At 44.7% G+C, this 25793-nt stretch overlaps 1 protein-coding gene across 3 annotated transcripts in view; it reads left to right on the plus strand.

Moving 5' to 3' along the window:
• The window catches only part of LOC144826658 (hydroxylysine kinase-like), a 379966-nt gene that overhangs the window by 318151 nt on the left and 36022 nt on the right, over window positions 1-25793 (plus strand). For 2 of the 3 annotated variants that reach the window (XM_078685222.1, XM_078685223.1), the window contains exon 5: window positions 6071-9193. In XM_078685222.1, coding sequence (XP_078541348.1) covers window positions 6071-6534 — 464 coding nt within the window. In that variant the 3' untranslated portion in view covers window positions 6535-9193. Of the gene's footprint in view, window positions 1-6070; window positions 9194-25793 lie in introns of those variants that run through there. The other variant, XM_078685224.1, reaches the window with a different exon arrangement.

Raw genomic sequence — 25793 nt, forward strand, 5'->3', positions numbered from 1 at the left:
TATGATACTACATCACTGCTATAAATATACAGCATCTGTAGATTTGTCACATTGCATCACCAAAATGAAAATAGGGCACCCCTATACGTCTATTGCATTGCATAAATGCTACTAATATAAGCACCGCAGACATGTCTGCCCCACTGCAACACTGCAGCAAACATACAGCATCTGCAGATAAGTCTATCTCACTGCATCCCTGCAGAAAATATAGAGCATGCCTGAATATGGCTATCACTCAGCAGTAATCCAAGAAATTAAGAGCATCTCCAGGCGTGTCTCTCATACTGCACCATTGCAATATAAATAGAGCACCTCCAGATATGAATTACATATAATGAGCACCGCAGACATGTCTGTCTCTCTGCATTATCCCCTACATATAACACAGTGTCAATAACTGTGATAAATAAGAGTACCTCTGGGCATGCCTATCCCTCAGCATCAATGTGTCTTTTCACACTCCATCAATATGTTTTATCACACTGCATCACTATGTCTTGTCCAGGCCACTGGAATTATGCGATTGTGTGGCCGCTGCGATTTTTGCATCATTATAGTGTTGCCACATTTGCCTCATAATCTACAGATTTCAACCCAAAAAAGATTTTTCTAGCTCGAACGGTTCAAAGGTTACTAAAAATACGACAGCATGTGTTGCTGCACAGTGGAAAGACCTTTGCAAACCTAGACAGGCCAAATATTGCTGTATTTGGATGTTTAATTGGTACTAACGTAATGCAACCAATGCCCATAGAGTGTTACCAAGTTTAACAAACATTGACATAGCCAATAGGTCTCACCTTTGGGACCATATAAGTATTTAGTTATGCAGCACAATATCCTTGGTGCAACAACATCAACTGTTGCATGGGTAAACACTTATAAGGTCCCAAAGGCGAGACCTATTGGCTATGCCAATGCTTGTTTGAAAGGGAGCCTGTGTTCTCGCTTGGGACACAGGCTCTCATAGAAGTCAACCGAGTCCATATGCATCCGGACTCATCGTAATCGGTCAGTAGGACTCCCGGAATACGAATTGTTCGGAAAGCATTCCTAACCCGATTCGGTGAGAATGCTTTCCTAACGACATTGGGTCCGATTCACAGAGCTAATTCACAACAAAATCCTAAATTTACTACTTTTGGTATTCACAGAGGCATTTAGTAGTCTTAAATTAGGATTTTGTCTTAAATTAGGATTTTGTCCTAGATTAGGATTTTGCCTTAAATTAGGATTTTGTCTTAAATTAGGACTACTAAATGCCTTCTGTGAATACCAAAAGTAGTACGTTTAGGATTTTGTTAGTTCTGTTAATCGGCCCCATTGTTATCGGCCCCTAAATCGTGTTTATGCTACTTTTTTAAGGCATAACCAATGCAAAGTGTTGTGGGATTTACAATACAATTATATTAATACCATGATCTATTGACTTGGTAAGAGTATTCTGCATCATTCCGAAACTCTGTCCATCACCACCCCCCTTTTCCAAAATCAATACAATTATAACCCAAAGAATCGCAGAGTTGTGCAATGTGCTGTCTTGCGTTATTTTTAAGGAAGGGGCATTGGGTACATGGGTGTTCCCATGCAACCCCACATGGGTTTTGGCTGAAATCCCTAGCTACAAACTATTCTAGACTGGCTTGCACCAAAATCTGGTGCCTCCTCGAGGAAGGCATAACAAAGCGAAATGTTTCCATTTCTCCTCGTTTTTTCCATTTTGCATGTACAGCACATGTGATTGCATTGTAGAGCCCATATGTTTGAAACTTAGAAGGACCAAATATATCTTTGATGTGGACTGTAAGTCTCACCAGATATATCAACTGTAATTCTGAGAATCCGTTAAAATGCCTGACTCTACAATGCAACACAACACTACAAGCCTGCACATCGGTGCCTGTTGTGGGACTGGAAGCCACTTGTTCACTAATAACTTGGGTGATAAAAAATAAAAGTTAAAAGAATGTTGCACAGATTGGAGCAGTTTATTTACCTGGTGCGCATTAATATGCATATATATGTATGTGTGTATACATATGTATATATACCTATTATGAGATCTCCGAGAACATAGCACAATGTATTTTGATAACCGATATGTTGGTCATTATAATTCCACTTTCCCATAGAATTAAGAACTACTGCATGCCTTAGGGCATCCAGGTAAATTTAGAACTCAAAGATTCTCTACATCCGAACACCTTGCACTTTAGGAATTAATAGCTGCTATACTTCTCTGAGAATGAAATATCCAACACGGGCATATTAAGAGCGAAAATCATTTATTGTAATCAATTAACTTAATGCACTATGCACTAATGGGAATGGATGGTAGCAAGGGCCGTATTCAGAGTGCAGGATGGGTATATAGGACCTGTCATGGGTTTGTGCAGAGGAGTATCTCTGAGGGTGGAATAAATAATGTCCTCTGCCTTAAATGAATGTACAGAAAAAAGTACAATGTGTAAATAAGAGTACACACTTGAATATCGATTATCATGTCAGGATTGGTATCAGAATAACTTTTTAGTATCAGAATCACTTTTATAGGCCTGTGAGGATGGATACTTTTTGATGGAAACAAGCAATATTCCTACAATAGGAATGTTTTGTAACTGTAAGTGGTCATGGTTTACTATTATTTGAATTGATGGCATTTGGAAAAAACTTTTTTTACTTTAAATAATTGTTAAATTTTGAACCGTGTTATTGTGACTGTAAAATGTATGGTTACACAAATTATATGAAAGTGAGATGCCTGTAAAAGAAATGTGCTATGTGGCAATTAGAACACACATGGATGGGAATATGGTGGAAAGGAAGTGCCAATGTGGGATTGTGTATTTACGACATCGTTTTGTGCACTAACTGCCTATGTTCCCCCAAGAGAAGTGCTTGTATGCAGCACAACTTCTATTTTTAGCCTCTCTGCTGCACTCCATAGTTTTGAGCAACAAAAATAGGAACTCCAGGGTATCTCTTCATCGATCAAACGTTATGCATCTGACCCAGCATGTTCCGTGCAGGCCAAAACACCATTTCAACCATGCCCTTCGTTTGGTATTGATCCAGCACTGATACCAAAAATTGATCAGGGATCAATAATCAATAACACAATGGCCCATACACATTCACCCAGAATCCCTGATGCGCTGGGGTCAATTCATACGTTCCAACATTTCTATCCTTTTATAGAGTCAATTGAGACATCTTTTAATAACTAATCTTTAACCCCTTCGGCGCTCATGACGAGCTGAGCTCGTCATGAGCGTAACCTGCGCTACGCGGATGACGAGCTGAGCTCGTCATGTAACGCGGGTTTTTTTAAATCGCAGCGCGCAGCGGGAAAACCGCTAGCGCGCATGCAGTTAATATCAACTAATCTTCTATTTGGTCGATGGACCAATTAGTTGAATAGTTGATGGCAATGATGACTACTAACTTACCAACCATTTAGTCCATAAAAATGATCACAGACTCTTGTTAAAGTTAATAATGCATTTTAATCTCAAATATCAAGGGTTAATACTCTGTTGCATTCGTTCACAGATTACAAACTCTGAATCTCACGAAAGAAGCAATTATATATATATAATTTCAAACTCATCCAAATTAAACAATGACTTTATGCAATGAAGGAGTGGATAGAGTAAGAGACAAAAGTTTCAGCAAATATTTATGTCAAACATAATATACCTAACGGAGGGGATAGATGAAGAGACAATATTTTCATCTAAACAATACATATCAATAAATCATTGACGGAGTGGATAGGTGGAGAAACAAAAGTTTCAGAGACACAACACATTAATATTTAGATTCCGAGAACGATTTTGGCTAAATACAAACATATTGGTCTGTAGGAAAAACCACCCCGTTGGTCTAGGGAATGGTGGGGGTTTCCCAAAACAGAATCAGGGAACAAAGGGAATAAGAACAGGAACAGGACAGGTCAGGAACAGTTGGCCTCCCTGCAAACCGACGGACAGCGACGCATCTCCCCTCTTCTCTCTTGTCAGCCTAAGCTCTAACCACACCCGTAAAGGCACCCCAGTTATACTCTTAAAATTGACATGTCCATCTCACAAATGTTGCAAAATATCATCAAACTTGTACAGGGGTTGGTGGACTTGGGAGGTGGTGTTGTCACACCACCATGATTTCACCTTTACTTCAACACCTTTATTGTTATATTAGTTCCCAGGGTCTGAATATTAGTCTGTTCTCGTGTTCCCCACATAAGATACAAATGTTAACAATTCTCTCTCATAAATTGACATCATCTGCAGTGTGCATCTCAGGTCCCACGCCTGGGTACAGCGTTTGGCAGTCATCTGACACTCTGGCCTTCGCCCTTTTCATGTCATTTGCGGTGCACAGTGCCTTTTTCTTGCCTCATGACAGAGGCCTCACTCCTTGTAGCTTTCCCTCCCACTTAGTAAATGTTTATTTAAAGTAGGCTGCTTCATCCAGTACACTAATGAAAATGAAAATGAATATTTATTAATTTTACAATAATGTAACCTTCACTGTTTACCACCCACCTTGTACTATTCCCCATTATTGTTACCTAGCACAAGCTTGGTGCATAAAGCAGCATTAATAATTACTTTCAAAGCAGGATGCAACATGCAAAATACTGATGCACATGCTGCCTATTCTTGCAACTTCTTTGTTTTCTTTCAAAGCACGAAAGTTATTATAATATTATTTATTTACATGTTGGTGTAGGCATCTACAGAGCAGTTACCTTGTGTTCATGTTGGGTGTACATTAGTTTTACAACAATTACTTATTGTTAGTACGTATTATGGGGGTATAGATTTGAGCAGGTTTAATTTTTGTGAAACCCTGCTTTATCAATACTAAGAAATCTGATACCAATTGAAGCACTTGTAATGTTGCCCTAATCCCCTCCCATTGGACAAACACAGCAGTGAAATATTATGATTTGTACATACATTTATTAAAAGTCAAGACAATAATTGACGCATTCTACAGAAACTTACAATAATGCCGATATTTCTCTGATCAACATATAGAGTTATAGATGGGTAACAGTAAATTATGGGGAAATGTTTCACTAAGGGGTTCTGAGTGACGTCAAATAGACAACAAGAGCAAAGCTCAAGTTGTCAATGATGTCACTCAAAACCCCCAGGTGAAAAACATCATGCTAATTCACTTCTTATCCATCTATAATTTTATTTTATGTATGGCCCCTAAAATTATCTGCCCCAGCCTTAAATTACTCTGCAGGGGAACATTATAATCGCAGAGCTATACATAACATGAAGTCTCCTCCATGAGACAAATAGGTAAAATAAATATCTTACCATATATTCTTAACCAAAACCCACCACCTTCCCTGCCTTCCTTCCCCATACTGCAGCTGTACTTTCTTGTTTCAGTCAAAGCAGACAAGCTGGGCTGCGCTGATGGGCTCTCCGAGAGCCCAGTCACCGGGCTGGAAGGCCTTTATGACATCACAACAATGTGTACCCAGTTTTGATATCAACTGTTGTGTTGTCATATTAAGGAGTTATGAATTTCAGAAACTGAAATAAATTATAGAGGCTCTCTGAAAGAGACTGACATAAAAAAACAGATATGCAGTTTGGTGTCAATCGGTTGCCAGCAGTAGGACTAATGGGACTACTTGGATTGTTCTTTTCTTGCCTGACTGACAGACCCTAGGTGAATACCCTCCCTCCATTCAGCTCAGGAGTGAATCAGGTACAGTGCAGAGTTTTACAGTTTCCTACACCTGATAGCTCTTTACACACGTATACAGTGGGTCTGCGATTATTATCTACAGTAGTTACCACTTTAGTATCATTCTGTGATGAATACTGTGGTTTATTTGCTCCTGTGAACTATAATATGAAAGGACTGTTTCATTATACAAAATACGTATTCTTTTTTGGCTAAGAAAACTCCATGTAATACTTTTCCATTTGTGTTTTTGCCAGTATTCTGTGTTACTGTTTTTAACGATGAATCATTGATTTAGAATACATTCTAAATACTTGATAATAACTTTTTTAATATTTCTCACTTTTAGGCATAAATCATGGAGACCTGAATGACTACAATATTTTATTACAGCAAACGAGCAAGGAATCATTTGGTAAAATACAAGACACCTATAGGATATCTGGTATTTTGGACTTTAATGATATGAGCAATGGTTATTATGCATTTGAAGTGGCAATAGCAATTATGTATATGATGATTGAAAGCCAAGAGCCACTGAAGGCTGGTGGGTATGTTCTTGCTGGATTTGAGAGTATTTTACCACTGAATCAGAAGGAAAAGGATGCCCTTTATTTATTGGTCATGGGCCGATGTGTGCAGTCGCTGGTAATTGCCAGGCATAGTGTTCTTCAGCACCCAGAGAATGAAGAATATCTGATGATCACAGCAAAAACAGGTTGGAAGCATCTGTTGACTATGGCAGAATTAGGCAAAGAGGCCGTGGAGAAAATATGGTTTGATACTGCAAAGGAATACAGTGAATGTAAATAAATATATTATTGTTTCTGTTTTATAATTCTTCAGATTTATACTACTAAGAGAACAGTGTCCCCTGTCTATCGTTTACATTTCATCAGATGATAAAGTGATTTTTGAGAGCTGGCAGAAATGTATTTGAAAACACTGCTACCAAATAATATTATGGAGTAGTTGTAATCAGTGTAGTTTTTACTTGACAAAAGGATTTTGGAGAGTATGTGGGGTTACAGTCAGAGCTTCTGACTTTGGAACTGGGAACCAGGGTCGACTCTTGTCATCGGCTCAACATCCTGTGTAAAAAAACACTCGTTGGATCTGGCAAAATTAAAGAACTATCGCCCCATCTCCCTGTTACGAGCTCCAGCGAAAATTCTGGAGAAACGTCTGAATTCTCACCTCAGCTCCTATCTAGGGGAGCACTAGCTGCTTGATGGCTCGCAGCATGGTTTTAGAACTGATCATAGCACGGGGACAGCGCTAACCTCAGTAATACAATATTCTTGTTCAGGTTGACGCAGTGCACACCACACTGTTAATTCTTCTTGACCTTACTGCAGCCTTTGATACCCTATCTCCCATGAGACTTTTGGAACCGCTCAGGGACATAGGGGTTGGGGGCACGGCCCTCAAGCTATTTACCCACTTACTTAGTAATCTAGCACAAATAGTGAACATGGGTCAATTTTACTCAGCTTCTAATCATCTGTTATGTGAAGTCCCTCAGGGCTCCTCCCTGAGCCCTACCCTTTTCAACATTTACGTCACCCCACTGAGCAGGGTTGTCAGATCCTTTGGATTGCAGGTGTTGTCCTATGCCGATGACACGCAAACCATGGTGTCTATCACTCACATCATTTGGGAAACTGCCACTAATTTCAAAAGCTGCATGAGGGCAGTCTCCTCTTGGATGGTTGAGAATTATCTTAAACTGAACAAGAACAAAACAGAGGTCCTGATCTTTGGAAACCACCAGAATGTCTGGTCGATTGATTGGTGGCTAGATACGCTTGGTTCTGGTCTTTGCTCTGTATTCCATGGAAAAAATCTAGGGGTCATAGTGGACAACTCTCTCTCTCTGAGTCCTCGGGTTAATAGTACTGTGTCACCTGCTTTGAGATTATCAGGACTCTCAGCAATATTTCCCATTTCCTCTCTTTCGCCTCCCGAAATCAGGCAGTTATTGCCTTAGTGCTGTCCCGATTGGACTACTGTAATTCCCTCTATTTGGGCCTTAACAAGGGCCTTGTTCGTCTTTTACAGCTGGTCTGGAATGCAACAGCCAGGCTGGTGATGGATCTGCCTAAATACCACTCATTCTTGGCTTCTGTCAGCATGCTCCACTGGATCCCTTTAAACCACAGAATTCTGTTCAAGGCTCTCTGTCTTACACACAAGGCCTTCTGTGACCTAGGTTCATATGGCATTAAAGGGCTTTTCAGACGCTATATTCCTATTAAATAGCTTAGATCAGCCAGTAAAAATCTGCTGGCAGTCCCCAGGTTTAAGAGATCTATATGGGGAGGCAGAGCCTTCTCCTTCGCCACTGCCAGGCTCTGGAATTCCCTCTCTGTGATATTTCTGGACAAGTGTCTCAATCTCTTTTCCACAAGGCTCTGAAGAGCTGATTCTTTACGGGTACATCAGTCTGAGCCTTACTTCTTTCTGTCTGACAGTCCCTCCTGCATCGCTTAACGCCTCTGGGCTAAGTTTGCGCTTTAGAAGACTAATATTCATTCATTCATTTATTCTGGGAAAATTACCTAATGTTCCTGTGCTTAAAAATGAATGCAACCTTGTGTAATGTAATGGGTGCTCATGTAAAGCATCCCAATACCTTTGTGTTGAGTTTGCGCTATATAAAACTGCAAAATGAAATGCCCCACTGGACCATAACGTTTGTTGATCTTCACGGAGAAGTACTTAAGGACAACCGTGAATCCAGGTGCTCCTCAAAAATGGCAGCTAAAGGAAGTGTCAGCATAGAGCACTAGTGTTGAACTGGTGACTGGAAAAAATGCTGCTTAAAAACTACACTGAATGCATTGATCTGCTGAACCGGAGTGGTAATTACTAATAAAGGAATGTATTAATTGCTAGCACACTTCCACTTATACTTCTATGTAAAACTTTACAGAACATTATTTAGAAAATGAATCAGTAAATTGACATTGTCTATTTGTCAGTGGCAACACCACAATCATGCTGTAATACCTGTATAAGCCTTGTCTAACCTTCAAATCATATGTGATATCTAGATTTCCAAAATCAATTATTTTAATGTATCATACTGAATAAAAATAAAGAGCATCAACATGATTTGAACTATCCTTCTGTTGATGGAATAATCCATCTCAAACTGCTTCTAAGATTCAATTTACTAGTTTAAAAATTCACCTGAATTCAGTTTAGTTTACAGACAATTTAAAGTGCACGTTTTTATGGTTTCAATGATTCGTTATTCTTAAAAACATTTCCACCGCCACCCATCAATTCAGGTTTGTGACAGAATATTCTGGGGATTTATTATATAAATTGTATCCTTTCTATCTTAGATTAGGTCCAAGGATTTTAGCTCCTATTTTGAGTTGTGTCATGCGTAGGACAGGAGAACTAAAAGCCCTTTTGAGTCTGCCCTGAAATAGGAAGAGTAATATGAAATAATGCTCCAAGTGTTCCCATATTCGCAGTGGAAGAGGGCTGCAGTACATTTGGAGTTGACCAGACAGCCTACATTGTCCATCGGGTAAGTGCATTAAAAACCTTGGCTCTCAATCATTTCCTGGTTACTAGAGATTTTAGAATCTGAAGACACCACTCCTCTTTTACAGGATTTCTCAACTTCCACAAGTCTGTCTAAGGTTGTGTTATCAGTCACTGTTGTCGTTCATTATTTTCCTTATTCTGATTCAGAATCTCATGGTTAATCTGAGTGTAGATTGGTTGAGGAGTAATTTATTTCTGACCTCAACTGTGTCTGTCACCTCCTGTGGTAAAACTGTGTGTTCTTGAGAGCTGCCTGAAATTTAGCAACACAATCAGAAGATTCCACACTTTATTAAATTATTTGCTATCAAATATATTGAATAAAAAATACAGCATAGGAGTCATCCTGGATTAATGCTGCTTTTAAGTCATGGCTGCCTCTAGCCTGGTGGCACATATTGTTCTAAAGGTCCAGTCGATGAGGCGTAAGACGCCAGACTTTTGATCTGACTCAGCAGCACCAGCACCGAAGAGACGTTCCCCATGCTGCCTTAAAACGGCAAACTTTATCTTCGGAGCTTTGTGTGAGCCCTCCCAGGATGCAAACGTACCCATTACATCCTTCTTCAAGTGCTCACCTGTCCTGATGAAGACCCCATTTAGAGGCAGCGAATAACCCTCATCTATACCAGGGGTCGAAACGTCGACTGTCTTTACTAAACTTTCATACTCAGGGATGACAATGTACTCACCTAATGTCTACCCTTGAGCTATGTATATAGGAACACTTTGAACTTCAAAGACTGTAAAGGCCTATTCGAATTTAATGTGAATTGTTTTCCATGTTACAGACACCTTTACCCTGTCCTTCACCTACCCAACCACACGTACCTTCCCTACTTCCATTCAAACTTCTCTCACGCCTTAGAGCACCTTGATCGCTTTGAATGCTTTGATTTAAAATTGCATTGAATATGATGTGTTAAATAATTAAATAATTGATACCAAATTCAACAATGATAATGGTGATATGTTGTGGCATATTACACAATGGATGTTTGAAATATGAATTCACTACTCTGACCATTTTCTGTAAATGTACCCTGCTCTCTCCTTGAGCACAGAGCAGTAAAACACGATATACGGCATAATGGCAACATTTGGAAGCAAGAAAGGAGGGATGTTTAAAAAAACCTGAAGGAATTTGTTTTACTTGCATTGATTTGGAGGCAATTTTAGGGAAGAGAGAGCAAAAATAAAGCTGTATGTGAGTTACAAAATCATGAGTCACCCTGCTGAGACAGGTGTGTTGGCACGTATAACATGCGAAAAAATGGAAGTGCATGCCAATATTCTTCAAGTGCAGAAACACTTTGCCAATGGGGCCTACATGCATAGGGGTGCTATCTAGCACTGTCCGTGGGATACAAAAGGTACTATAAAAAAAGGCATGAGCAAAGAAGTTTAACTAGGAATATTTTGATAGAGGCGCTGCGTTAGTAATATGAAACACCCTGCGTATAGAATTATAATACCTTCATTAGCTTCATCCCAATTATTTTCAGGTAGAAAAATGTAAGTACTCCCAAGGTTGGCTAAAATCTCCCCCACCCTTTAAATAAAGTAACAGTGGGGAGCCAAGGGCAATGGCCAATTTGTCAAGTGAGCCGCGGTTTGAAAAAGTTTGGTAATCACTGGGTTAGAGTCTTGTAAAATGTCACTAAACTGTCTACTTCAGGGCTCCCCTGTGGAGTGTATTACACCCACTGCAGGGTTTTAGGTGCATGAGCAGGTGCCATCTAGGAAGCTTTAGGAACATACTCAGAGCATCTTAATGCTATTGGTCAATGAAGAGAAGATTACATTATAAAGGGCCCCAGTCAACAAATATTTTTTGTAACTGGGCAGATATGGTTACAAGTATACAGAGAATACCAATCTTATGTGCCTAGAGAGGTGATATAAGTAGATTGGTTGTAAGGCACTTTATCTACGACGTTAATAGTAACTTTGAAAAATGTCACATTCTTATTCCTATTTCATCAATGTAGGTATGTATTTACTATTCTTGACTCCATATTCACTGTAGTGGAAGCAACATATTTGTCATGCGATATAACACGTGATATAGCAGTGATATGGCATGGAGCGTTCCTAGTTGTCCACTGGGAGATTGCAAAGGGACCCTTGTGCTGCTGAGATGTAATCTTGATGTTGCTGTAAAGTGATGTCAGATTGTGCAGTATGATTCTTTAGTGGGGGAGGGCACCCTTGACATAATGGAATGCTGAATAGTCCTTGAAGGAATTTGACTCCTTGACCTATACGTGCATTACCTGTATGCCCCTTGACTGAGTCCTATTCATTACTTATGAGGTGAAGCAGACCTTTATGAGACAGGATACTACAGGATATCCTCCTGTTTTTCCTGTCTTGGGCTGAGACGAGGACCTCTGGATTGCTTGAAGTCTCTACTAAGGTTTGATCTCTTTTACACTTTCGTATCTCCTTGCCTGCTAGAAGAGAGCATCTTTGGACTTTTATGCCGTAGGAGTTGGAGAGCTGTGGCTGTTTTAGTTTGTCTTTTCTTCGTTCATCTCTGTGTGGTGTTCGGAGAGAGGAGAAACGTTTCTTCAAAGAATACTGCTGTGGCTCACATTGTTTCAAGGAGGAAGTGATGGTCATGGTTCTTGCAGGTGTTGTGCATGTGCAGACTTTTGCTTTGAGCCTGGAAAGAGACGCGATGATTGATCCTTTAATAAATGGCGTTTATGTCAAAAGCAAGCCTTTTGCTGGGCATTTTTGACAGAATTTGGCTCTGTGGCTGCTGATTGTTTGCCGAAATGGGGAAGCCAGTCGGTCAGTTAATCTTTATTTCGGTTTAGCAAACCATAAAAGATACACATTAACAAGCATCACATCACAATAAAAACAATTCATAACATAATCTTTCAAAAGGTGCAGCTAGGCTAATCCATTTATTTTAGAATCAAGGTTCAAATCTAAGACCTTTGTTAACCCTTAAAAGATAAATATCATTAAAACACATTTTACAAGTTTTAAAAAGATCATAAGAACTTTAAAACATTGAAGCGTTACAGCAGGTTTCGTTATAAAATACCAGCAACAAAGCTTACTTCCTGATTTTTTAAAAAAATACTATTAATACAAAGCAAATATATATGCCCAGGATAATGTTCCAACTATTTTTCCTTTTAATACTGCATTGCAAATATTATTATTTTTTTTTTTTAGACCAACGGTCCCAGATTTTATTTAATTTCACAAGTAATAAGCCAGTAGATCATACAATGTCATATAAACGACAATCATTACCCAGTCAGTAACATTTTCGACATGTTGGTCACATATAGGTGAAAATAAACAGTAGCCAGGGAAGATGCATTAGTCCGCAATGGTCAGTTCCAGGAGAAATCTTGGGTTGCAGTGCCTGCAGCGTTCAGCACTGCAGAAGGACCAAGGTGGTTATGTTAGCCAACAGCGATTATTCTAGGCTGCGTTCCCTGGTTGGCACGGATGATGTTAAAGACAGGAATCACATCCCACATTGCCATATGAGCCACAGGGCTACAGTCTTGTGATCGTGGCAGTGTTCAAGAAACATTGTAGAAAGGGTTAACGGGGCGGGGAAGGTTAACATCATCGTGAGTACAGCAGAAACAAGCTAACTGCCAATCAAGAGAAACAATAGGGAAATAACGAAGATAGGAGGGAAAACACTTCAACAACAATCGGACTAGTGTTAGCGTGTATAGTAGTGTATCAGTGACCCTAACGGCGTGTGTGACGCCAAATATGGACTGTGCGGGGGTGGCCGTGGATTGGGGATTGCTGTGGCCATATGGCGGTAAGAGGGAATGATAGCAAGTAGACTTTGTTGGGCGTTACCCCAACGGCTGGTGGGGGGGAGGGGGGGGAGCGGCACGCCGGGGTGGTGGGCGACTGTCTATCACCGCTCCGCAACGAAGCGGTCATGCAATACCAGCCTGGGTACAAGCCTGATGGTATGCAGTCAGGGTAGTGTCCCACCCTCGGGCAATTGGGTACATACGGAGGCCCGCCGTCTCTTCCCTGTGTAAAGTCACACTCTCTGCGCTAGCCCAGTTGGCAAATGAGCGACGCCAGTCCGCAGGTCGTGGGGGGGCAGTATTCTTCCAGCGTTTCGTGATGAGCCGCTTAGCCGTAATGAGCCCCAGGTGCCAGAAACGTGCCTGTAGTTTGGTCTGCTTGGTTCTCTTGTAGAGTCCCAGTAGGCACACTTCCCATGTCTTGGGAAGGGTATCGCCCGTGGCCGCCACCAACGTGTCAGTGACCGCCGACCAGTACATGGTGAGGTGAGTGCAACTCCAGAGTGCGTGTAGCAGACCCGAGTTCAGGAGTCCGCACCTGGGACACGCCGAAGAGGCGAGGCCAAAGTAACTATTCAGTTTGTCCGGGGACAAATACGCACGGTGAATTATATAATATTGGATGATCTTAAATCTCGTATTACGGGGAATGTTCCTCGCGCCAGCCAGTACTGCGGCCCACTGTTTGTCCGTCCATTCGCAACCTCGGTCGGCCGTCCATTTCTCTCTCAGTCGTTGAGAGGAGAATTGAGTATGATAGTGTAGCGCCTGTGCCAGCCAGTGCACCAGATGGGAACCATCGCCCAATACATGTAGGTACTGTATGAGCATATGTGTGGTCGGCTCATGAGTCAGGTCTCCCCATGCCTCCGTCAGCACTCGGAGAAGCCTCGCGTGCGTTAGAAACTGTCCCGCCGGCAGACCTGCGTCGGCGGTCAGAGCCTCGAAGGACAGTAGCTCCCCGTCACTATACAAGTCACCTAGACTGTCCAGGTCTGCCGCAGTCCAACTGCGGAGCACGGGTGAAGATAGCCCGCCAGTCCCCCAGGGGGCCCCCAGCAGCGGTAGGTTCGGGGCATATGGCACTGTGCTTTTGGTGAGTCTTAGGCTTCGCATAAAGCACTGCCTTGCGACAGCTAAATGGACCTGATTGGGAGGCCGGCCTCGCGTCAGGGGGTGGAAGAGCGTCAGCACCTGAGTTGGGGACAAGGTAGTGTCCTCCGTGGCCGTGTCCATCAGGTTCTTGCCACTCAGCCAATAGGCAACCCACTGCAGCTGGGCCGCTAGGTAATACAGTTCCTGATTGGGAACCGTCAGGCCTCCAGATTCCGTGGCCGCATAGAGGGTCCTCAATGCCACCCGGGGGCGTCCTTTATTCCAGATAAGGCGCCTGGTGAGGGCTTCCAACCCCTTGAATATGCGTGTCGGCACATACACCGGGAGGTTAGCATAAAAGTAGAGGAGCCGGGGGAGCATTATCATCTTCGTCAGCGCCACACGGGCCGGCACATTCAATGGGAGGGAGTTCCAGAACGTGACCTGGGCCGACAGCGAGGAGATGGCTCTCACGAGGTTGCCCTCTAGGAGATCAACGGGGTCCCGATATATGTGGATCCCCAAGTACCGGAATACCGTCGGGTGCCATCGAAGCTTCTCTCCCATCATTCGCACATCACATTGTGGCGTAGTGTCACTGAACGCATAGACCCCTGATTTCGACCAGTTGACGCGGAGCCCTGACATGTCCCCGAACACTCGAAAGATGTCCGTGAGTGTCGTAGGTATGTGGGTGAGGTCCCTGATATATAACAGTAAGTGATCGGCATACAGAGACACCGAGTGGGTTCCATCTGCCAGTGGGATGCCCCAGGCGGCACCGGAGGTCCGGAGCAGTTCCGCCAAGGGCTCCATCACGAGTGCGAATATCAGGGGAGAAAGTGGACATCCCTGCCTGGTGCCTCTCCCAATCCTCATTCTGTCAGAGAAAAGCCGCCCAGTCCGGACTCGCACCTCGGGCGCCTGGTAGAGGAGCCCCACCATCTGAATATAGGCGTCGCCCAGCTCATATCTTTCGAGCACTTGGAGGAGAAAGGGCCACTCCACTGAGTCAAACGCCTTTTCCAGATCAAGTATTATACACCCCGAGAGTGGCCAGTTGGAGGTCGCATAGCGTTGGACTCTGAAGAAGCGGCGTATGTTGTAAGACGTACTGCGGGTGGGCACAAAGCCGTTCTGGTCAGAGTGCACTAGTGTGGGAACTAGGGGTGCAAGTCTCCGAGCTAATGTCGCCGCCAAGATCTTGTAATCTGTGTTAAGGAGCGCCAATGGTCTGTACGACCCCAGCTCGCCCGCTTCCCTGCCTGGTTTCAGCAGGGAGATCACATTGGCCTCGTTCAGAGACGCCGGGAGTTCGACATCTTCAGATGCTGCCTTGTACACTCTTAACAGTTCCGGTATTAATAACAAGGAATAGGCCTTGTAAAACTCGGCCGGGAGCCCGTCCGGGTCCGGCGCCTTGCCATTAGAGAGGGAAAAGATCACCTCTCGTAGCTCCTCACCAGTAAGCTCCGCCCCCAGCTCCGCCTGTTGGGCGCGAGTGGCCGCTGGTAGTTGCAGTGTCGCTAGGTAATCTGCAATCTCCACCTCGGTGGTTCTCAGTCGTGAGCTGTACAAGGATCTGTAATGTGTTGTGAATGCCTCATGTATCTGCTTTTGGGTGAAGACTTCAGTGCCCTGAGTCGTACTGATCGACAGCACCGACGCGGATTGAGCATCTTGACGTATCAGCCACGAGAGGAGTTTGCCTGGCTTGTCACCGGTGTTGTGGGTGCGTGCAGAGTGTGCTGCAAAATTAAGGTTCTTCAGTCTCTCCATTAAAAGGGCGTGATCTGCCCTGGCCGTGATCAATTGGGAGTCATCGCCCTCTGCCGCTTCCCGCTCCTTATCTAGCAACGCCACTTCCGCTTTCAGCAGATCCCGCTCCACCTGCCCTCGCAGGCCTGCCTGCACACCGAGACAGCTCCCATGGGTCACTGTCTTAAAGGCGTCCCACTCAACTCTCGGGGACGAGGCCGAGTCGCCATTGTCCTCGAAGTATTGTATTATACTCCTAGACATCTCCTCTCGGAATGGGGTATCGAGCAAGAGATCCGGCTGCAGGCGCCATGTGGGCACAGGCGGGCGTGGGCGCTTCCACCCATACACTAGAGTGTGTGGGTTGTGGTCTGAGTGCGTCCGCCCCAGGTAGTCGGTGTCTGTTACGTAAGGTATCAAGTCACGGGACATCATATACCTATCTAATCGGACGTGCAATGAGTGGGCCCCAGAGAAGTAGGAGTATACCCGGGCGTTGGGGTTCCTGACACGCCAAGCATCCTGTAGGTTCCACTGTGTCGCCCAATCAAGAAGGGCCCTGGAGGTCGCTTGGGCTGGGGCGACAGTCGCCGGAGGAGACGAGCGATCGAGGGAGACATCTAGCACGGTGTTATAATCGCCACCTAACAATAGGGGTACGTCAGACCAAGGTGCAATCACCGTCGACAGTCTCGCCAGGAACCTCCCCTGCTCGACATTTGGCGCGTAAATGGAGGCTATAACTATCTGTTGCCCGTCTAGTCTGCCCTGTATGAAGACATAACGCCCCTCCGTGTCAATGTTGCTGTGTGTCAGTGCAAATGGAACCCCCGGTCGCACCCAGATCAGTGTCCCTCGTGCAAACGCTGAGAAGCTCGTGGCAAATATTTGCCCCCTCCATCTACGGCGAAGTGTGGCAACCTCCGCAGCTGTCAGGTGGGTCTCCTGCAACAATGCGATCTGTACCTGATGTCTTTTAAGATAGGAGTACACCTGATATCTACGTGAGGGTGTGTGCATGCCCCTGACATTCCAGGTACAAAATTTAACCGTAGTCATCACAGGTTCCACATCGCTCAACCACCCGCACTCCCCCCCCCAACCCCCAGCCCGCCCCCGCCACAGAAGCACAACAGCAGATACCGATTACCAGGATTGCAGCCCGCCATCCCGCACAGACCCAGGGACGTAAACTGTAACATTTCAGTGCCGACACTAGTCTCAAAAAGAACATTAACAGAACCATAATGCCAAAAGGGCAACAACAAAACGTGTCGTCGCCCAAACGCTCTATTGAGCTCAATCAATCCGCGAGTTCAAGGGGGGGATGACAAAGTGCGTAACACAAGCAATATATGATAGTTCACCAGGCCAAGAGAGCTATGGTGTCTCCCCTCCACGGGCTGTAGGCCAAGGGGCATCAGAAGTCAATGTCATTGTTCACATCCAGGGCCAGAGTGTCTGCCGCCTCAGAGCCGGGATGCTCTGCTCCGGGGGCCCTCTCCACCACCCCCCGGGGGGACACTCACCTCCAGGGGTCCGGCCACCCCTTCAACACAATGTCTCTGGCGTACCTCAGATAGAGCAGGTCCGACCCCCCACCCGGCAGTGGGAGCAGTTCAGGGTTCACCGGGGTAGGGGTGGTGGGGGCAGGGCACGGGCCCCGGAGGCAGTGCCGATTGTGTTGTCTGAGGTCTTCAGGCGTCCCGGTGGGTTCTCCAGGCGGGTCTCCCTATGTAGTGCACAGCCTCTTGCGTGGCGCCAATCGCTGCAGTCCGCCCAAGACCAGGGTGAGGGAGCACGCTATGCTATCAGGTCTGCCGTTTGGGGTGTGACGTCCGGTAGGCCCTCTGTAATTTGTTCATCCGGCAGTCCGTACAAGTATTCGTCATCCTCGCTCCCGCGTGATACTGTATTGCAAATATTATAATGCTATTAATATTCTTCATGTACTAACTAAAGTGCAAGTGCAAAAGACCAGTGTGATTTTGTGATATTAAGATAAAATTTCAGACCTTCCTTTCTTCTTAATAAACTTACTCCAAACAGGTACCTACTAACACTAAAAACCACAGTTTGAGAAGTGTCGGTTTTTAATATTCCTTCTGCCTCAAGGCAGGATCTTATACACAACAACCGGCAGGTGGGTTTGATCCATTTACTTCTATATTTTTTATAAGCTGGGCAGAAGAACAATATATGTACATCATTTTCTTTAGCACCCGAATGGCATAATACACAACACTCCAGACCTTCCTCCCCTTGTTTTTGGACCCATTTTAATGTATTCGAGTTTGTCTGTATAACACCGTATCAGAATTTCAGATATAAAGATTTTGCTACCTGGGGCTGTACTTCATCCAAAAAGGACTTGAAACTCCAGGTCGGTTTCATCTAAAGAAATCGTATTGTTAAAGTACCAATAGCTGAGTTATGATGAATGCTGTCTCATAGACAGTCCGGCAGGTTCCTCCCAAAAATGCTTAAGTCTTAAGTTATGGGACCAAGAATGGACATGCTTCAGCCATGGTAACCATGCACCATTTTTTAACCTTAGAATTTCTTCCAGCACTTCCTTATAATGTACAAGCTCAAATGTTGACCACAGTCGCACCCAAAACAACAATGGACGTAAGATTGCCTGGTAGTCTGTACGCGTATATTTAGGTCCATTACACTATGTATGAACGGTGTACGTACTGGAAGGCATAACAATTTTTTTTTAAACGTATTTTCTCCCACCACAAACGTATTACTTCCTGAAGGTCCCCATAATTCTGCCCCATATAGGGCTGCCGATTGTGCCCTATACTTATATACTTCAAGGGCAGGGGATACCGCCTTGGATAAACTGCTCCTGTGTTGCTTTATTATTGGTACAGCGTTTTGGAGTAGGATAGACTTACTTTTCTCCAATTGTGGTTTCCAAGTCATTTTGGTGTCCAAAGTAATACCTAGATAATTAAAACTCTGCACATACTCTAGCTTCTGTTTTTTAACAGTTAAGCTCTTTTTAAAAGACTTATGTGGATTAATTGCCATGTATTTTGTTTTGCTAGAGTTTATTTCCTGACCCTTAGCTTCACAGTATATCCCAAAGGTGTTTATTAGACATTGTAAACCTGTGGGCGTTTGGGAAATTAAAATAGTATCATCCACGAATAAGAGTGCAGGTACTGGCACCCCCCTAATGTGGGAGAATCATGTTCGCAGCCCAATAGATGATCAAGAATATAATTTACATATAGTGAGAATAGGGTGGGTGCCAGCACACATCCCTGCTTTACGCCCCTGTTTACCTGAATTGGTTCAGTAAGTTCTCCCGTTGGACCCCATCTAACCCTTGCAAAATTATCTTCATTTAATCTTATTTGCAAGAGTATTTCTTACTGAACCCCTTGATTTTTTAGAGCTTTCCAAAGGAGATTCCTAGGGATGGGGTCAAAGGCAGCCTTCAGGTCAACAAAGGCGATATACAGATGGCCCTTCTTAAATACTGTGTATTTCCAACTCATGCAGAGAAATCTAAAAACCTGGTCAATGGGGCTGGTTTTGGCTCTAAAGCCCGCCTGGTACTTTTGATAAAATGTTGTTCACCTCAATCCGATCATTTAATTTCTTTAAAATTTGCCGAGCATATATTTTCTGTAAAACATCTATTAAACTAATCGGTCAATAACGCAAAGGGTCTTGGCGATTACCTTTTTTAAAAATAGTTGTAATTTCAACCCCTTTCCATGATTCTGGAAAAGGCGCATTTGCGGCAACTGAATTACATAAAAAATTGAGATATGGGCCCCAAACTTCTTTATCATGTTTCCGTATATCTCGTAGTATCTTATCTGGCCCCAGTGCCTTCCCCTGTTTTACTGCATCTATGCAGCCAATGTTTCATCCAAGCTAAAGTGCAGGGGTGCTGTAGTCAAAGCTGTTACATAATCTTGTGGGTTAGGTTCTACTTTGCTCATAGATGCTGCATATTAGCTGGAAAAATGGCTTACCCATGTTTTAGCGTCTAGTTAGATGTCCTTACTACATCTCCCTGTTTTGTTACCTTTCGATATCAGGCGCCAAAATCCCGACTGATCTTTGGCCTCGGCTGCCCTAATTAGTTCAGTCCAGATGCTATCATCCCAATGTGTTTTAGTCTGGGCTAGTAGCTTCTTGTAGTTACTCTTTTTCTCTCTTAGAGCCTCTACATTTTTAGGTCTCGACTATTCTATCCCGCAGGGATAAATAGGAGAGTATATAGTAGGCAGTTCAAAATCTCTAACAACTGCGTATCACGTACAGTTCATGTGGACACAATCACGCGCATTGTCAACAGCTGCCACAACCACGCACATTTTTCTAAGAACTTCCATTTGCTCCCAGACACTTCGTGCACGCGCGCCGCGCTCTCCCTCTGTTGCCACATGCATTAAACTCACCAGGCAGGACACCCCGTCCCTCTCCATATGGTCGCTCAAGTTCACGTCAGAGTGCTTTCCCCGACATGCTCTGCCCCACTGCCCAATTTGCCTGTGCCTTGCATCAGACTTCAAAGGCTGCCGTTCCCCCGCCCACCTCCCGCCACAGCAATGCCGAGAGCTTGTTTCCTCCAGTTTCCTCCTTTTCAGTTTTATTTCTTCCAGTTCGTGATTCTCTTCTTTCTTCCTTTGCCCCTCCAACCTCGGTTCTTGTTCCACCTTTTTCGTTATATTTCCTGCCCCCTTTCCACCTCGTGTTCTTCCATTTATTTATTTACTTATTTATTTTATGCGCTTTTATAGAGCGCGAACATTACCTGAAGGTTTCCTTCCCCTCCCTTGTTCCTCCCCTCCTTCCCGCGTGCACCATGCAGTCCTTCCGCGGCTCACTTCTTTACCAACATTTCTACCTGGGCCGTCTCTAATCCTGTAACCACCCTCTCCACTTCTGTCTCTTACACCACATGGCCTGTCTCTTTTCACTCGTTCTCTGACTGCCTTTGTCCCAGTGCCTCCTGATGCACACCACCACACACGTCACTCTTTTGATCTCTCTGCGCAGTCTCTCATGCTCCTTCTCTCCTTCCGCTACGCCATCCTTTGCCCCTCCAACCTCCGTTCTTGTTCCTCCTTTTTTAGGTCTCAACTATTCTATCCAGGCGGGTATCCCGCAGGGATAGATAGGCGAGTATATAGTAGGCAGTTCAAAATCTCTACCAACTGCGGATCACGTACAGTTCATGTGGACACAATCACGCGTATTGTCAACAGCTGCCACAACCACGCGCATTTTTTTAAGAGCTCCCAGACAGTTTGTGTGCGCGCCGCGCTCTCTCGATGTTGCCACATACATTATACTCACCAGGCAGCACACTGCCTCCCTCTCCATATGGTCGCTCGAGTTTACGTCGGAGTGCTTTCCCCGACATGCTCTGCCCCACTGCCCCATTTGTCTGTGCCTCGCATCAGACTTCAAAGGCTGCCGCTCCCCCGGACACCCCCCCCTGCCACAGCAATGCTGAGCGCTTGTTTCCTCCAGTTTCCTCCTTTTCAGTTTTATTTCTTCCAGTTCGTGATTCTCTTCTTTCTTCCTTTGCCCCAACAACCTCTGTTCTTGTTCCTCCTTTTTTGTTATATCTCCTGCACCCTTTTCACCTCGTGTTCTTCCATTTCTTTATTTATTTACTTATTTCTTTATTGCGCTTTTATATAGCGCAAACATTACCCAAAGGTTTCCTTACCCTCCCTTGTTCCTCCCCTCCTTGCAGTCCTTCCGCGGCTCACTTCTTTCCCCACATTTCTACCTGGGACGGCTCTAATCCTGTAACCACCCTGTCCACTTCGCTGTCTCTTACTCCACGTGGCTGTCTCTTTTCACTCGTTCTCTGACTGCCTTTGTCCCAGTGCCTCCTGATGCACACCACCACACACGTCACTCTCTTGACCTCTCTGCGCAGTCTCTCGTGCTCCTTCTCTTCTTCCGCTATGCCCCTCCCCCTCACTATAACATTCCACTGCACCTACTCCTCTACCCCCCTATCTCTGGCTACGTCTCACTTCTTCCACATCATTACTTCCCCAGCCCTCCCTTTGCTCCCTCTCACCACCTGTAAGCATCTTCAGGTGCACTCTCTTAAGTGTCCACACACCCTTTTTATGCCCTGTCCTCCCTCTCCTCGTGTACCCTCTAGAGCAGCACTCTCTTTTATAATGTTCTCTCATCCACTTTCTTCACATCACTTCTCTTTGCCTCCCATTTCTTACAATATTCCACCCTAGAGTCCACACCCGTCACTCTTTCTTTCCTTCCCTTCTTACGCATCCACATTTCATTCTTTTCTCTCTTCCCTCTGCTTCTCCTTTCTCTTCTCCCCTCCACTATTCCCTCAGAAGCTTTTTCCCTCCTTCTTCCTATGCTCGCTCCCTCACCCTTCTCCCACCCTCCATGCCCTTCACTTCTCCAGCCTCCGTCCCATCCTCTCATCCTTATCTCATTGTTTTTGTCCCCTCCGCCATCGTCTCTTCTGTATCTCGTTATCTTCTCCACTCTCGCCTCATTTTCTTTATTTTCTCTCCCTATGCTTATCCGTCCTCATCTTCTTCTGTTCTCCCCACCCCTCTTTCTCATCTTCCGATGTTCTTTCCTCTCCTTGCAGCGTCCTTCTTCCCCTCTTCCTGCGTAAACCCCTTCTCTTCTCCACATCTGTTTTATTCTCTCCCTGCTCATCATTTCTAGCATGTTTTCCGTCCCCACCGCCATATGTTCACCTCCTCTCTCACCTCTACATCCTCCCTTCTCATCTCTTTCTGGCCTCACCCCGACCTCGCATATTATTTTCTTCAGGACAGTCTGGATGCTTAACAGCTCCTCTGGCCTCTCTGCCCCCTCCCCCCTGATCTCTTTCTTGCTCCTCTTCTCTCCAGCCTCCTTTTCCTCTAGTCTCTTTCCACTCCACTTAGACTTTTGAGTCTCTCTCTTCCACGTACATCCTCGCCCTTATCTCATCGACCCTCTTCTCTCCACCATCCATCCTTTTCTCCTGGTCCTTATATCCCTCTCTTTATCCTCTCACCTCCATCTCTTTCCTGCCCGCTCCCCATGCTTCTCCATTTCTTCTATTTTCTTTTCTCTCTCCTTCCCCAGCTTCTGCTCTTTTTGTACTCTCCCCTCGTGATCCTGCCTCATCTTATCACCTTTTAGTTCTCCTCCCTCCATCTTCCACGTTTTCCATCGATGTTCACTCATCTCCCCGCACCCTTCTCTCATCTTTAGATCCCCTGCCATCTCCCACTCTCCTTCCTCCATCTAGTCTTGTGTTTCCTAGAACTCGCAGGTATTGAGAGGGTAGGAGGCTTCTGAGCATCTAAAAGCACTTTGCACTTCAGGAGGTCTAGCCCACACAAGAACAGTCATCCCCCTTGAAAATCATCCTTCATGTGCTGAATCGCAACTCTCCAGTTCAGGCGTGTGTGCTCTCTAGGGCCCAAGCATGATTAATTGTTGGCAAACTGGCCTGACCCCTACCTAGGCTAGTGACCTCTCTGTGACAAAGAGCCATGCCTTGTGGACTACCAGATCCTGTCCACCTCTGCTTGCATGCATTCAGTTCATAGTGGGCACTTCACACACACACACACACTGCACCCATACACACACTGTACACACTGCACCCTCACACACACTGCACACACTGCATCCTCACACACACTGCACCCTCACACACACTGCACACACTGCGCCCTCACACACACTGCACCCTCACACACACTGCACACACTGCACCCACACACACTGCACCCTCACACACACTGGACCCTCACACACACTGCCCACACTGCACCCTCACACACTACACATACTGCACCCTCACACACACTGCACCCTCACACACACTGCACTCACACACACTGCACCCTCACACACACTGCACCCTCACACACACTGCCCACACTGCACCCTCACACACTGCACACACTGCACCCTCACACACACTGCACACACTGCACCCTCACACACATTGCACACACTGCACCCTCACACACACCCTGCACCCTCACACACTCTGCACCCTCACACACACTGCACCCTCACACACTGCACACACTGCACCCTCACACACACTGCACCCTCACACACTCTGCACACCCTCACACTCTGCACACCCTCACACTCTGCACACCCTCATACTCTGCACACCCTCACACTCTGCGCACCCTCACACCCTGCGCAACCTCACAATCTGCGCACCCTCACACTCTGCGCACCCTCACACTCTGTACCCTCACACTCTGCACCCTCACACTCTGCACCCTCACACACTCTGCAATGGAACATACACTCCAAATACCACTCAGTGCTACATATTTACACTGCACTCAATGCAACATACACTCCAAATACCACTCAGTGCCACATAATTACACTCCACATAATTACACTGCAATCAATGCAACATACACTCCAAATACCACTCATTGTCACATAATTACACACCACATGATTACACTGCACTCAATGCAACATACACTCCAAATACCACTCAGTGCCATCTCCACATAATTACACTGCACTCAATGCAAAATACACTCCAAATACCACTCAGTGCCACATAATTACACGCCACATAATTACACTGCACTCAATGCAACATACACTCCAAATCCCACTCAGTGCCACATAATTACACGCCACATAATTACACAGCACTCAATGCAACATACACTCCAAATACCACTCAGTGCCACATAATTACACGCCACATAATTACACTACACTCAATGCCACATACGCTCTATATACCACTCAGTGCCACATAATTACACGCCACATAATTACACTGCACTCAATGCAACATACACTCCAAATACCACTCAGTGCCACATAATTACACGCCACATAATTACACTGCACTCAATGCAACATACACTCCAAGTACCACTCAGTGCCACATAATTACACGCCACATAATTTCACTGCACTTAATGGAACATACACTCCAAATACCACTCAGTGCCACATAATTACACACCACATAATTACACTGCACTCAATGCAACATACACTCCAAATACCACTCATTGCCACATAATTACACTGCACTCAATGCAACATACACTGCAAATTCCACTCAGTGCCACATAATTACACCCCACAAAATTACACTCTACTGAATACAACATACACTCCTCATATTACCGCTCAGTGCCACATAATTACACGCCACATAATTACACTCTTCTCAATGCAACGTAAATACACTCTACATAATACCACTCAGTGCCATATAATTACACACCTCATACTTACACTTTACTCAGTGCAACATAGATACACTTTATCTATCTGTCTATCTATCTATGGCCCTCACTCTATCTGTCTATCTATCACATTCACTCTATCTATTGCCATCACTCTATCTATCTATCTATCGATCGCCCTCACTCTATCTATCTGTCTATCTATCTATCTATCTATCTATCTATCTATCTATCTATCTATCTATCTATCTATCTATCTATCTATCTATCTATCTATCGCCCACCCTCTATCTATCTATCGCCCTCACTCTATCTATCTATCGCACTCACTATATCTATCTATCGCATCACCATAGCATCACTCAGCAACACCACAGCATCACTCAGGGGCACCACAACATCACTATGCGCTACCACAGCATCACTGTATGCCACAGCATTACACGTCGCCACTACAACATCACTCAACACCACCACTGCCTCAATCTGTGCAACCATTCAACAACAACTGGTTCAAATATGTTCTCTCAATGTTTCAAGCTTTATTACAAATGTCACAAAAAGATGTTAATATTTCACTTCTGTTCTTGGATTTTCCTCACAATAAAATACAATGAAC

The sequence above is a fragment of the Lissotriton helveticus genome, chromosome 3_2 (genome assembly GCF_964261635.1).
Source record: "Lissotriton helveticus chromosome 3_2, aLisHel1.1, whole genome shotgun sequence".
Taxonomy (NCBI): Eukaryota; Metazoa; Chordata; class Amphibia; order Caudata; family Salamandridae; genus Lissotriton; species Lissotriton helveticus.